This window comes from Grampus griseus (genome assembly GCF_964374135.1).
Source record: "Grampus griseus genome assembly, chromosome: 1".
NCBI lineage: Eukaryota > Metazoa > Chordata > Mammalia > Artiodactyla > Delphinidae > Grampus > Grampus griseus.
In genome coordinates this window covers 23,416,784-23,430,406 of record NC_139017.1, presented here as the reverse complement: position 1 = coordinate 23,430,406, position 13,623 = coordinate 23,416,784, and the positions used below count along the sequence as shown (strand labels likewise).

Below are 13,623 nucleotides of genomic sequence, written 5' to 3'. Positions count from 1 at the left end.
CTCTGAAGATGTCTGCTCAGGCATGGCCTATGTCACTTCCACTCACTCAACTGGCCAAAGCAAGTCACATGGCCAAGCCTGATATCGACGCGCAGGAAACGAAGTAGTCCCCTCCCACAGGAATCGTGGCGAGCCGCAGGGCATTAAGTGGAGATGTGCCGTCATCTTTCAGTGGCTAAGTGGGAACAATAATTTAATCTATCACAATCTACCTGCCAACTTCTACAAGCTGTTTTTTTTTTTAAATTTTATATTGCCAAGGTAAAAAAAATCTTTCACACTCCTTTATAGCTATTATTAAGTACTCTTCAGTGCTTTGCCTGTGGTTGGTTTTAAAAGTTGAAAACCACTGAGGAGGGCGGAATCAAGATGGCGGACTAGGAGAACGTGGAATTCGCGTCTCTGCACAACTAGGGCACATACCAGGCACCTGTGGGGGACCACTTACACCTAAGGGGACGGGAGGAACCTCCAGTGACCAGGTAGGCCGTGGGGCATGGCGGGAGTGAAGGGGGAGGAGTAGTGGAGGCCAGACGGAACTGGCGCCCCTGAGGGATGGCTGGGGGAGAAGGGATCCCACATCCGAAGGGAACATTGGGGGACGATTGGGAGGGTGAAGGATCAAAAGGGAGGGTGGCCAGGTTTCCCCTGCCCACTTGGACCCCCAGGAACCTGCTGAGATCCCGGGCCTGATCCTCTGCCCACCTAGGCCCCCTCCAGCTATGTGGGTCCTGAGGGAGTGGGAAGGAGGGAAGGGGGAGCAAAAGTACAGGCCGGAACTACAGGACTGGCACCCCTGAGGGGTGGCTGGGGGAGGGGAGGAGTTCCTACACCCAGCAGGACCCACCCACCATTAGAGGTCCAGCAGGGACAGAGGAGACCCTGGGGGAGACCATGGGTGGGGTGGCATGGAGGAACAGAAGGGAAAGCGGCCAGTGCTTTCCCTGTCCACTTGGGCACCAGGGAGCCTGTTGGGTTCCCAGGCCAATCCTCTGCTCTCGGAGCCTCCCTCCTCCCGTGCAGGGCCCAAGCCCCGCCCTTGCACCCCCACCCAGGGCCCCACCTCTACACTCGGAGACCCCCTCCATCACGCTGGGCCTAAACCCCACCCAGGGCCTTACCTCCAAACTCCGAAACTCCACACTCCAGAGGCCCTCCTTTCCACGTGCTGCCTCTGCCCTTCTGGGCAGGTCCTAAGCAGATGCCCCGCCCCACACTCAAACATCACCCGCCCCTCTGCCTAGGTCTCGCCCCACCATAAACCCTGCCCCTGCCTAAGTTCCACCCCCACCTAAACTCCGCCTCCACAGCCAAGGATTTTTTTTTTTCTGTTGTGGTTTTATTTTACCTTGTTGCAGTTGTTTCAATTATATTTTTATTTTTCCTAATATATTTTTTATCTTTCTAATTTTATTTTGTTTATTATTCTTTATTATTGTATTGCTCCTTTTTTTTTTTTTTTTTTTTGCAACGCCACACAACTTGCGGGATCTTGGTTCCCAGGCCGGAGGTCAGGCCTGAACTCCTGTGGTGGGAGCTCTGAGTCCAAACCACTGGACTAACAGAGAACCTCGGACCACAGGGAATATTAATCAGAGTGAGGCCTCCTGGAGGTCCTCATCTCAGCACCAAGACCCAGCCCTATCCAACTGCCTGCAAACTCCAGTGCTGGACACCTCAGGTCAAACAACCAGTAAAACAGGAATACAGCCACACCCATCAAAAAAAAAAAATAGAAACAACAAGAAAATGTTACAGATGAAGAAGTAAGGTAAAAACCTACAAGACCAAATAAATGAAGATGAAATAGACAACCTGCCTGAAAAAGAATTCAGAGTAATGATGGTAAAGATGATCCAAAATCTCAGGAACAGAATGGAGAAAATACAACAGAAACATTCAACACCGATCTAGAAGAACTAAAGAGCAAACAAACAGTGATGAACAACACAATTACTGAAATTAAAAATACTCTAGAAGGAATCAATAACAGAATAACTGAGGCAGAAGAAAGGATAACTGACCTGGAAGATAAAATGGTGGAAATAACTGCCAGTAAGCAGAATAAAGAAAAAAGAATGAAAAGAATTGAGGACAGTCTCAGAGACCTCTGGGACAACATTAAACGCACCAACATTCGAATTATAGGGGTCCCAGAAGAAGAAGAGAGAAAGAAAGGGACTGAGAAAATATTTGAAGAGATTATAGTCAAAAACTTCCCTAACATGGGAAAGGAAATAGTCAATCAAATCCAGGAAGCTCAAAGAGTCCCATACAGGATAAACCCAACGAGAAACATGCTGAGACACATATTAATCAAACTATCAAAAATTAAATACAAAGAAAAAATATTAAAAGTAGCAAGGGAAAAGTAACAAACAACACACAAGGGAATCCCCATAAGGTTAACAGCTGATCTTTCAGCAGAAACTCTGCAAGCCAGAAGGGAGTGGCAGGACATATTTAAAGTGATGAAAGGCAAAAACCTACAACCAAGATCACTCTACCCAGCAAGGATCTCATTCAGATTCATTGGAGAAATCAAAAGCTTTACAGACAAGCAAAATCTATGAGAATTCAGCAGCACCAAACCAGCTTTACAGCAAATGCTAAAGGAACTTCTTTAAGCGAGAAACACCAGAGAAGAAAAGGACCCACAAAAACAAACCCAAATCAATTAAGAAAATGGTAATAGGAACATACATCTTGATAATCACCTTGAATGTCAATGGATTAAATGCTCCAACCAAAAGACATAGACTGGCTGAATGGATACAAAAACAAGACCCTTATATATGCTATCTACAAGAGATGCACTTCAGACCTAGGGATGCATACAGACTGAAAGTGAGGGGATGGAAAAAGATATCCATGCAAATCAAAATCACAAGAAAGCTGGAGTAGCAATACTCATATCAGATAAAATAGACTTTAAAATAAAGACTGTTACAAGAGTCTTTTTACTACATTTGATCAAGGGATCTATCCAAGAAGAAAACGTAACGATTATAAATTTTTATGCACCCAACATAGGACCACCTCAATACATAAGGCAAATGCTAACAGCCATAAAAGGAGAAATCGACAGTAAGGCAATAATGGTGGGGGACTTTAACACCCCACTTACACCAACAGACAGGTCATCTAGACAAAAAATAAATAAGGAAACACAAGCTTTAAATGACACAATAGACCAGATAGACTTAATTGATATTTTTAGGACATTCCACCCGAAAGTGGAAAAATACACTTTCTTCTCAAATGCACACAGAAAGTTCTCCAGAATAGATCACATTTTGGGTCACAATCAAACCTTGGAAAATTTAAGAAAATTGAAATTGTATCAGGCATCTTTTCCGACCATAACACTATGAGATTAGAAATCAGTTACAGGAAAAAAACAGGAAAAAACACAAATACATGGAGGCTAATCAGTGCACTGCTAAATAACCAAGAGATCACTGAGGAAATCAAAGAGGAAATCAAAAAATACCTAGAAACAAATGATAACAAAAACACGATGATCCAAAACCTATGGGACGCAGCAAAAGCAGTTCTAAGAGGGAAGTTCATAGCAATTCAAGCTCACCTCAAGAAACCAGAAAAATCTCAAATAAACAATCTAACCTTACACCTAAAGCAACTAGAAAAAGAAGAACAAACAAAATCCAAAATTAGTGGAAGGAAAGAAAACATAAAGATCAGAGTAGAAATAAATGAAATAGAAACAAAGAAAATAGCAAAGATCAATAAAACTAAAAGCTGGTTCTTTGAGAAGATAAACAGAATTGATAAACCTTTATCCAGAATAATCAAAAACAAAGAGGGAGAGGACACAAATCAATAAAATTAGAAATGAAAAAGGAGAGATTACAACTGACACCACAGAATACAAAAGATCATAAGAGACTACTACAAGCAACTATACGCCAATAAAATGGACAACCTGAAAGAAATGGACAAATTCGTGGAAAAGTACAACCTTCCAAAATTGAACCAGGAAGGATTAGAAAATATAAACAGACCAATCACAGGTAATTAAATTGAAACTGTAATTAAAAATCTTCCAACAAACAAAAGTCCAGGACCAGATGGCTTCACAGGTGAATCCTATCAAACTTTTAGAGAAGAGTGACACTTATCCTTCTCAAACTCTTCCAAAACATTGTGGAGGGAAGAACACTCCCAAAGTCGTTCTACGAGGCTACCATCACCCTGATACCAAAACCAGACAAAGATATCACACACACACAAAAAAAATTATAGACCAATATCACTGATGAACACAGACACAAAAATCCTCAACAAAATACTAGCAAACAGAATCCAACAACACATTAAAAGAATGATACATCATGACCAAGTGGGATTTATCCCAGGGATGCAAGGATTCTTCAATATACGCAAAACAATGTGATACACCATATTAACAAATTGAAGAATAAAAACTATATGTCATCTCTTCATCTCTGCAACAGATGCAGAAAAAGCTTTTGACAAAATTCAACACCAATTTATGATAAAAACTCTCCAGAAAGTGGGCATAGAGGGAACCTACCTCAACATAATAAAAGCCACATACGACAAACTCACACCAAACATCATTCTCAATGGTGAAAAACTGAAAGCATTTCCTCTAAGATCAGGAACAAGACAAGGATGTCCACTCTTGCCACTGTTATTCAACATAGTATTGGAAGTCCTAGCCATGGCAATCAGGGAAGAAAAAGAAATAAAAGGAATACAAATGGGAAAAGAAGAAGTAAAATTGTCACTGTTTGCCAATGACATGATACTATACAGAGAAAATCCTAAAGATGCCACCAGAAAACTACTAGAACTAATCAATGAATTTGGTAAGGTTGCAGGATACAAAATTAATGAACAGAAATCTCTTGCATTCCTATACACTAACAATGAAAGGTCAGAAAGAGAAATTAAGGAAACAATCCCATTTACCATCACAACAAAAAGAATAAAATACCTAGGAATAAACGTACTCAAGGAGGCAAAAGACCTGTACATAGAAAACTATAAAACACTGATGAAAGAACTCAAAGGTAATATAAACAGAGGGAGAGACAGACCATGCTCCTGGATTGGAAGAATCAATATTGTGAAAATGACTATACTACCCAAAGCAATCTACAGGTTCAATGCAATCCCCATCAAATTACCGAAGCCATTTTTCACAGAACTAGAACAAGAAATTTTACAATTTGTGGGCTTCCCATGTGGCACAGTAATTAAGAATCCGCCTCAATACAGGGGACATGTGTTCGAGCCCTGGTCCAGGAAGATCCCACATGTCGTGGAGCAACTAAGCCCATGCACCACAACTACTGAGCCTGTGCTCTAGAGCCTGCGAGCCACAACTACTGAGCCCACGTGCTACAACTACTGAAGCCTGCATGCCTAGAGCCTATGCTCCACAACAAGAGAAGCCACCATGATGAGAAGCCCACGCACCACAATGAAGAGTAGTCCCCACTCGCTGCATGTAGAGAAAGCCCACGCACGGCGATGAAGACCCAACACAGCCAAAAATAAATAAAAATAAAAATTAATTAATTAAAAAAAAAGAAATTTTACAATTTGTATGAAAGCACAAAAGACCCCGAATAGCCAAGGCAATCTTGAGAAAGAAAAACAAAGCTGGAGGAATCAGGCTCCCTGACTTCAGACTATACTGCAAAACTACAGTAATCAAGACAGTATGGTACTGGCACAAAAACAGAAATGTAGATCAATGGAACAAGATAGAAAGCCTAGAGACAAACCCACACACATATGGTCACCTTATCTTTGATAAAGGAGGCAAGAATATACAATGGAGAAAAGACAGCCTCTTCAATAAGGTGGTGCTGGGAAAAATGGACAGCTACATATAAAAGAATGAAATTAGAACACACCCTAACACCATACACAAAAATAAACTCAAAATGGATTAAAGACCTAAGTGTAAGGCTAGACACTATAAAACTCTTAAAGGAAACCATAGGCAGAACACTCTATGACATAAGTCACAGTAAGATCCTTTTTGACCCACCTCCTAGAATAAGGGAAATAAAAACAAAAATAAACAAATGGGACCTAATGAAACTTAAAAGCTTTTGCACAGCAAGGGAAACCATAAACAAGATGAAAAGACAACACTCAGAATGGGAGAAAATATTTGCAAATGAAGCAGCTGACAAATGATTAATCTCTAAAATATACAAGCAGCTCATGCAGCTCAATATCACAAAAACAAACAGCCCAGTCCAAAAATGGGCAAAAGACCTAAATAGACATTTCTCCAAAGAAGACCTACAGATGGCCAACAAATGCATGAAAAGATGCTCAGCATCACTAATTATTAGAGAAATGCAAATCAACACCACAATTAGGTATCACCTCACACCAGTCAGAATGGCCATCATCAAAACATCTATGAACAGGGGCTTCCCTGGTGGCACAGTGGTTGAGAGTCTGCCCGCCGATGCAGGGGGCACGGGTTCATGCCCTGGTTCGGGAAGATCCCACATGCCGTGGAGCAGCTAGGCCCGTGAGCCATGGCCGCTGAGCCTGCGCATCCAGAGCCTGTGCTCCGCAGCAAGAGAGGCCACAGCAGTGAGGGGCCCGCATACCGCAAAATAAATAAATTAAAAAAATAAAGAGACATGCACCCCAATGTTCACTGCAGCACTATTTACAATAGCCAAGACATGGAAGCAACCTAAATGTCCATCAACAGATGATTGGATAAAGAAGTGTGGCACATACATACAATGGAATATTACTCAGCCATAAAAAGGAATGAAATTGAGTTATTTGTAGTGATGGACCTAGCATCTGTCATACAGAGTGAAGTAAGCCAGAAAGAGAAAAACAAATACCGTATGCTAACGCATTTATATGAAATTTTAAAAAGCAGTACTGATGAACCTAGTGGCAGGGCAGGAATAAAGACGCAGATGTAGAGAGCAGACTTGAAGGCACAAGAGGGAAGGGGAAACTGAGATAAAGTGAAAGAGTACCATTGATGTATAAACATTACCAAATGTGAAATGGATGGCTAGTGGGAAGCTGCTGCATGGCACAGGGAGATCAGCTCAGTGCTTTGTGACCACCTAGAGGGATGGGGTAGGGAAGGTGGGAGGGAGGCTCAAGAGGGAGGGGTTATGGGGATATATGTATACATATAGCTGATTCACTGTGTTGTACAGCAGAAACTAACACAACATTGTAAAGCATTTATACTCCAATAAAGATGTGGGGAAAAACCCACAAAACTGAGGAGCATTTATATCATTATGACTAAGCAAATATTCGTCACTACAGAATCAAAGGGAAGCTAAGAGCCCATACAGTGCACCACTGTTCCAATGACAGATTCTATGCACTTAAAAGAGCTTTCCTTACGTTCCACCACTTGCTTAAAATCAGGCCACATTTTGATTTGCTTCCTATTTGAGCTATATCTTTAATAATTTTTTGTTGTTACTTTTCCTGAAGTTGTTATTACCTCTCTTTTTTATTGTTGGTAGAAGAAACATGTGCTTTCTACATCATATCCCTAGTATCCTCAAATTCTTTCTCATTGATTGTTTGGAATCTTCTATTCTTTTTGAAGCCTACTGGCCTCCTGATATAATTGGGTAGGTTGCTTCATTTGAGCCTATTAATGCTTTTGCATAGCTTTTTGTCTTTACTGCAGTTACTAATTGCCTTCTGTTTTTCTTGCTTGCTTTCTGTTTTGTATCACAACTTTAATCTCTTGCAGTATACCAATAATATTCTCTACTCTGTGGAATGTCCCCTCCTCACATCATCCTCAGAAACCTGCTTCCTGGAGCCTTCTACCCTCCCATTCTAATGAAGACTGACTGCTTTGCAGGCTTGCTGAACAATTTTATCCTGCGTGGCTTTTCATGTCTACCCTGAATTGGATACATTATTCCCTGGATCTCATATCTTCTTTCTTGGTTTACTCTCTTGTTTTGCTGAAATACACCCTCAAATGATTTCCTTAAAAAGGTTGAGTAGGATGTAAACTTCCTTGGTCTTTTGATCCTCCGGCCTGACTCACTTCTATATAAAATAAAGGCATTGGGTGAGATGATCTCTAATGCCTATTCAAGGAGTAAAATTCTGGTCAGTGTGCATTCCATAAATAGCATGTTGATAGTATATCAAGGAGAAATTTTAAATGGTTCCTGCTCTCAAGGAACTTACAATCTATCTAGATAGACAAATAATAAACTCTTGAAGCAATAATAAAAAGGCAACAATACAAAAGATGCCACAGGGTAGGGCATGGTTCATCATCAACTAGAGGCTCAGGCTTAAAGGAAAGAGAGAGAGAAGCTGAGCCAACCTGTGGTGCTCTGACCAGGGAAGCAAGACCTTAGCTGAGTGTCAAAAAGTAGGCAATATATTAGGGACAGATTAAATATTTATGAATATTCAACAGTAGATTAATATCCAACATTAATCTGATGGAATGGTTAACAGTCACTGGAAGTTCTTCTCTGTCCAACTTTCCCTGCCACTATCTGAGTTATCAACATTTTCATTTCACCAAGTCAATAAAGATAAATAACAGTTTTCAAATATGAAAGTATCATTTGGATCCTAACCAATAGATAAACCCTCTGGCGATTTGGGGGCATAACGGTGAACTTCCATGACATGTGTGAGTAATTGTGTGTACTTATAAATGCCCTACCAGTTGGACTATGAAGGTCCATGGTCTTTATTAGTAGACTTTCACTGAATAGGAAATTACCATCATCCATTTTTCAAATTTATTTTGCATTGTTCCAATGAGGTGTCAGAGCGATCATAAATGACTTCTCCTTCCCATCCACTCCCCAGGAAAGGAAACATCCCTCTTATGTATGTTATCCCAACAGCACTGTTGCTTGGGTGGAGAAGGCACCAGGGAACTGAAAGGACTGGGCTTCTCCATGGCAGGTCCTGCAGACTGGGTGGACCTGAGACACTCTACCAGAGAAAAACCGTGCCTGCATTCAGCCTAACACTGGCACTCTCATCCAATTTGCAAATGAGGAGAGGACTTGCAGGTAAGGAAGCTTCCAGAAAAAAGAAGAGCTCTTTGGGCCAATGCTGTGACCAGTTTCCAGAGAGTGGGAGTGAAGTGAGGCTGGCAAGTGCTTGGGGCCTCGTGATGGATACGCTCAGCAAAGTCTAACCCAATACTACTCCCTCTGGGAGGCTTTCTCTGGACACCCACCCCAACCCTGGAAGAATCAATTACTGCTCAAATACTCTTCCTGCTGCCATCATGGCACTTTCAAATGTAAACAAAGTTTGCACCAATTTCCCTCAACTATCTATGACATCTTGACTGATTTATTCATCATCACATCCCCAGTGCCGGGCATGTGGTGGGTGCTCTGTGTTTGTCGAATGAATGAGTGAATGCATTAAAAGAAGCTTCGCTTCTTCAAAGGGCAGAGCCAGACACGAATACTCAGTTTTTGCAGGAGCATCAGATGAGCCAGGAGGACCTGGAGAGGTAGATCTGGGTTGAGGGAAAAATTTCTGAGAGCTGGGACCATTCAAACCACTGGGGAGGGGGCAGTGCAAAAAAAAAAAAAAAAAGCCTGCAAGTTTTGCCTGGGCTGCTTTGCCGTCCAGGACTCTACCGCAGGTCGAGGGGAACAGAGAGATCAATAAGTACTCAGAAGAAAGGTCCCGGGGGCGGCCCCACATACCAGAGATGGGAGTAGCGCTCAGCTCTGTAGAAGGGCAAAGAGCCACAGGGACCCACGGTCTCCGGAACACTCTCTAACGGCCAGACCCTGAGCTTTACGTAATCTCATTTCATCCTCCCAGCAACCTGGAGAGACACGCATCCCTGACTCACAGATATGAAACACCAACAAAGATCTGGAACCCCTTCAGGGTGGAGAGGGGCAGGGGCCTGTGCACTCAGTCCACTGTACAATGATAGTCAAAACAAAATGATAAAAGGCCTGGATTTCGTCATTGAAAATTCCTAAGTCTGTACACCCATGGCTCATCTCAGCCTGTTTTATTACTTTTGTAGTTTGCTTTATTTCCTCTTTATTTTCTTCTGGCTTCTTAGAAAGGTTTCTTACAAAAATCCCATAGGATTCTGATCTAACAAAGGGAAGTGTAAAGAGAGAAGAGCTGGATGCCCAGGGCAGGGGGGCAGAAGGGCAGGGGGCGTGGCAGCAGGGCTAAGGGTGGGAAAGGGACCTAGTGAGGCAGACCCAGGAGGGCGGGCGCAGGTGCACAGGCGCTGTGGCCTCAGCCAGCAGAGACTTGACGTAGCTCCTCCCACCAGGCCCCAATGTGCTTCTTTCCTCAAAGACCATAAGATGGCATTTGCTTCACCACTTTAAGAAAAGTGGAATCGAGACACATCCCTGCTCGTGATCTTCCCATCCCCGGAGAGATGGACAGGCAGTGTGTTTTTACTCCAGCAGGTGGGGATTTCTGACAACTTAAATTAACATCGCTTGCGTCCCCACCGTGTCTAAATGTACTAAGAGAGCCGCCCTGATGACACCAACCAGGCTGATGAAGGCACCAACAAGGCGGACGCCCAACTAAAGACCACCTAACTTCCTGCTCAGACAGATACGCTGCTCTGGCCACAGCCCCCCACCTCCCCCCAGGGGGCAGAAAGGTGAGCACGAAGGGGAAAGTGAACGGGACCTGCGTGGGTGGGTGTGATCTTCGCTATCAGTGCTGCAGAGGACCCTGCAGAGCTGGCTGAGAGCGGGGCCGTGAGAAAGGCCAAAGCAAAACAGAAAACCACTCCTAGCTGACCTCTGTTCTTGGGAACTTGGAGCCTTACGAGTGGCAAGCTTTCTCCTGGGCACAGAGGTGCCTGCCTCTCCAGTCCCGCATGGAATTGGGGGGGTGGTGCACTTAGCACGGAAGAACAGACGGTGCCAAGCTGGCAAGCTGGGAGTGGCGGGGAGGGCGCGCAGACAGATTTGGGCGTGGGGTTAGGAGAGGGAGGGTCAAGGAAACCTAGCATTTCCTCCCTTTATGCCCTCTTCGGCACTCCCATCTCTGTGATGGGCCTCTGTGTTAAAATTTGGGACACTGGTGCTATCAAGGACCCTGCAGGCAGCCAAAGTCCGACACCGAATTACAACCGCGCTCTCTCCACTTTCTCAGGAACGGAAGTGATGGGATGGAGTTATGGGGTCGCCTCTGGCCAAGTGCGGTTCAAACCCACAGGCATCTAAACTAACAAAATCATCCCCCTTCCCCTCGGCGTCCTGCGGGGCTGCCGGCGGAATCGCGGGCACTCGGGAAGGAGGTGGGGGAGACTCTGGCTGAAGAGCTCTCGCCCACACACGCCCAGCACCGTGCGAACGCAGGCGGGGCTGAGAGGACCCTTCTATCCGGGCTCGCCCCGCTTTTCCATAGCTCGGCCGACTTCTCGAATGCCCGAGACCTTGGTCACCCCCACCCACGGCCCCAACGCTCTTCCGGCTGGGGGCCCGCGCCCCTCCGAGACAGGAGCTCGTAGGGGGGCGAGCGCGGCGGAGGGAAAAGACAGGATTTGGGGGCGCTTGGAGGGGAACCTAGCCAGGGCCGAGAGAGCCGCCCGGGCCGCCGCCCGCGTGATCCAACATTCCCGGCAAAGTTTCTGGCTCTTTGGGCCCGGATCACCTGGCTCCCAGGTCGGAGAAGGTGAAAGGTGTGTCAGGAGCCCTTCGCCGCGCCTCCCTCCGGGCGCCCACTCCAGGCGCTTCTGCCACCTGCCAGAGGGCGCTGGGAGCGCCGGCGCAGCACATGCCGCCCGTGGTTGCCGTCCGAGGGTCCCTCCCCGGCGCCTCCCCTGCCGCCCTCCCGCGCCGGTGCCCGGGGCGCAGGGGTCGCGGCCGCCGCGTCTTACCCAGTCCGGGCACGAAAGTGTTGAGGAAGAGACAGATGACGGCCACGGGGAAGGGCATGTAGGGGATGGCGGCGCGCAGGGGGCCCTTCTTCTCGCGGACCTGCACCACCACCCCGCTGGACGAGGACGTCCCCCGGTCCGCCGCCGCCACCGCAGCCACCGCCGCCGCCGCTGCCGCCGTCTCAGCGTCTTTGTGCGAAGGCTCCATGGCGGGGCGCGCTCCCCGGGAGCCGGGCTGCCGCGGCCGGGACTGCCGCCCAGTGCACAGGAGGCGGGTGGCGGCCGGCTCCGGGCTCGGGGCTCCGGGCTCCGCGCCGAGCTCAGGCGTCCAGCGTGCTCGGTGTGCCGCGCGGCTCGCCCAGAGCCCCGCACTCCCGCGTCCCCAAGCGCCCGGCCCTCTGCCGCGCGCTCCGCTGCGCTCCCACAGCCCCGGCGGAGGGGCGGGGAGGGCGGCGTGACACTCGGTGACAGCGCTCCGACGCCCCTCCCCGCGGGGCCCCTTCCCCGCCCTCCCCTCCGCTGCCCCCACCCCCCAAAATACCACTTACAAATCAGGGAGGAGGAAAGAAAGTAGAAGAGGAACGCAGAGGGAGCTGGTGTCCAGCTATTGGGAGGAATGGACACACGTCTCGCTCCCCAGACAGGTGAACCAGGAGGGAACCGCAGCCAAGGACACCGCGAATTGGGCGTGTGCTCTCGGCTGGCACGGCGGGGAAAGGCTTCGAGGTTGAGTCCTTTACTCCGGAGGATGCATTTAACGCTAGGGAGATGGAGGCAAGGAACGCGCCGCGCCTGGTATCTAGTACGCTTTAAATTCGTTCTGATTTAAATGGACTTGAGTCAGAGAAAAAGCGATTTTAGGATCGATAATCGAGCTGAAAGCAGGAGACGCAGCTTTTCAAACAGGTCCATGAGACTAGTTTAAATGGGACCCTTCCTTACATACACACACACACACACACACACACACACACACACACAGATGCGAAAAGCTAAAAGAAATGAGCCTGTTGCTCGGAACTGGGGTTGGGGAGGTGGGTGTTGGGGACCATCCCCTGAACAGTTCTGGGAGAAACCTGGGGCTTTTGTGAGCTGGACCTGGTGTTTAAAAAGCCAGCGAAGACACAGCGCCGTCTGGTGTTGATAATGCAGCAATTGGTAGAAGCAGAAGGATGTGGCCGGGCCGGGTCTAAGCCGGCACCAGGAGGCCCCATGTTTAATCAGATTTCCTGAATAACGCCACCTTCACCTCCACACCTGGAAAAAATGAACGAAAGCAACCGCCTCTTATGTTAGGGAGGGATTCAAGGCATCAGAATTATCCAGATGTTCAGCAAATTGTCTGCATAAATCCCCTTCCTTTTCAGTAACCCTCTTTCTCCAGGAAAAATGGTGATTGAATAATCCCCAAACAACCCAGGGACTCCGAAGAAGGATGCTAAAAAGAACCATGGGTATTACTTTATGGGTATCTGAATAAAATAATTTTAAAAGCAGATGGTCAGCAGAGGGTAGTGGTGATACTGGTGCACACACACACACAGTAACTAGTTAGGCCTGGCAGTCAGAAGTGAACAGGACCGAAACGTTCGTCTCTATTCGGCCGCTAATTACCTGTATGACTTAAAAGAACTCATTTAACCTCTTATGGGCTTGAGTTACTGTGACTGTAAAATCAAAGCAATATTCAGTTTAATACTTACTTATTGAAGACCTAATATGACTTGGATTCT

The 13,623-nt window shown here is 46.4% G+C and overlaps 1 protein-coding gene across 1 annotated transcript in view; it reads right to left on the bottom strand.

Moving 5' to 3' along the window:
• The window catches only part of STUM (stum, mechanosensory transduction mediator homolog), a gene marked incomplete at both ends in the record, with an annotated part of 60,105 nt that extends 48,007 nt beyond the window's left edge, over positions 1–12,098 (bottom strand). Inside the window, one exon of the mRNA XM_082677917.1 lies at positions 11,891–12,098. Within this exon, the coding sequence (XP_082534043.1) occupies positions 11,891–12,098 (208 nt within the window). The remainder of the gene's footprint in view (positions 1–11,890) is intronic.
• Positions 12,099–13,623: the final 1,525 nt, after the last annotated feature.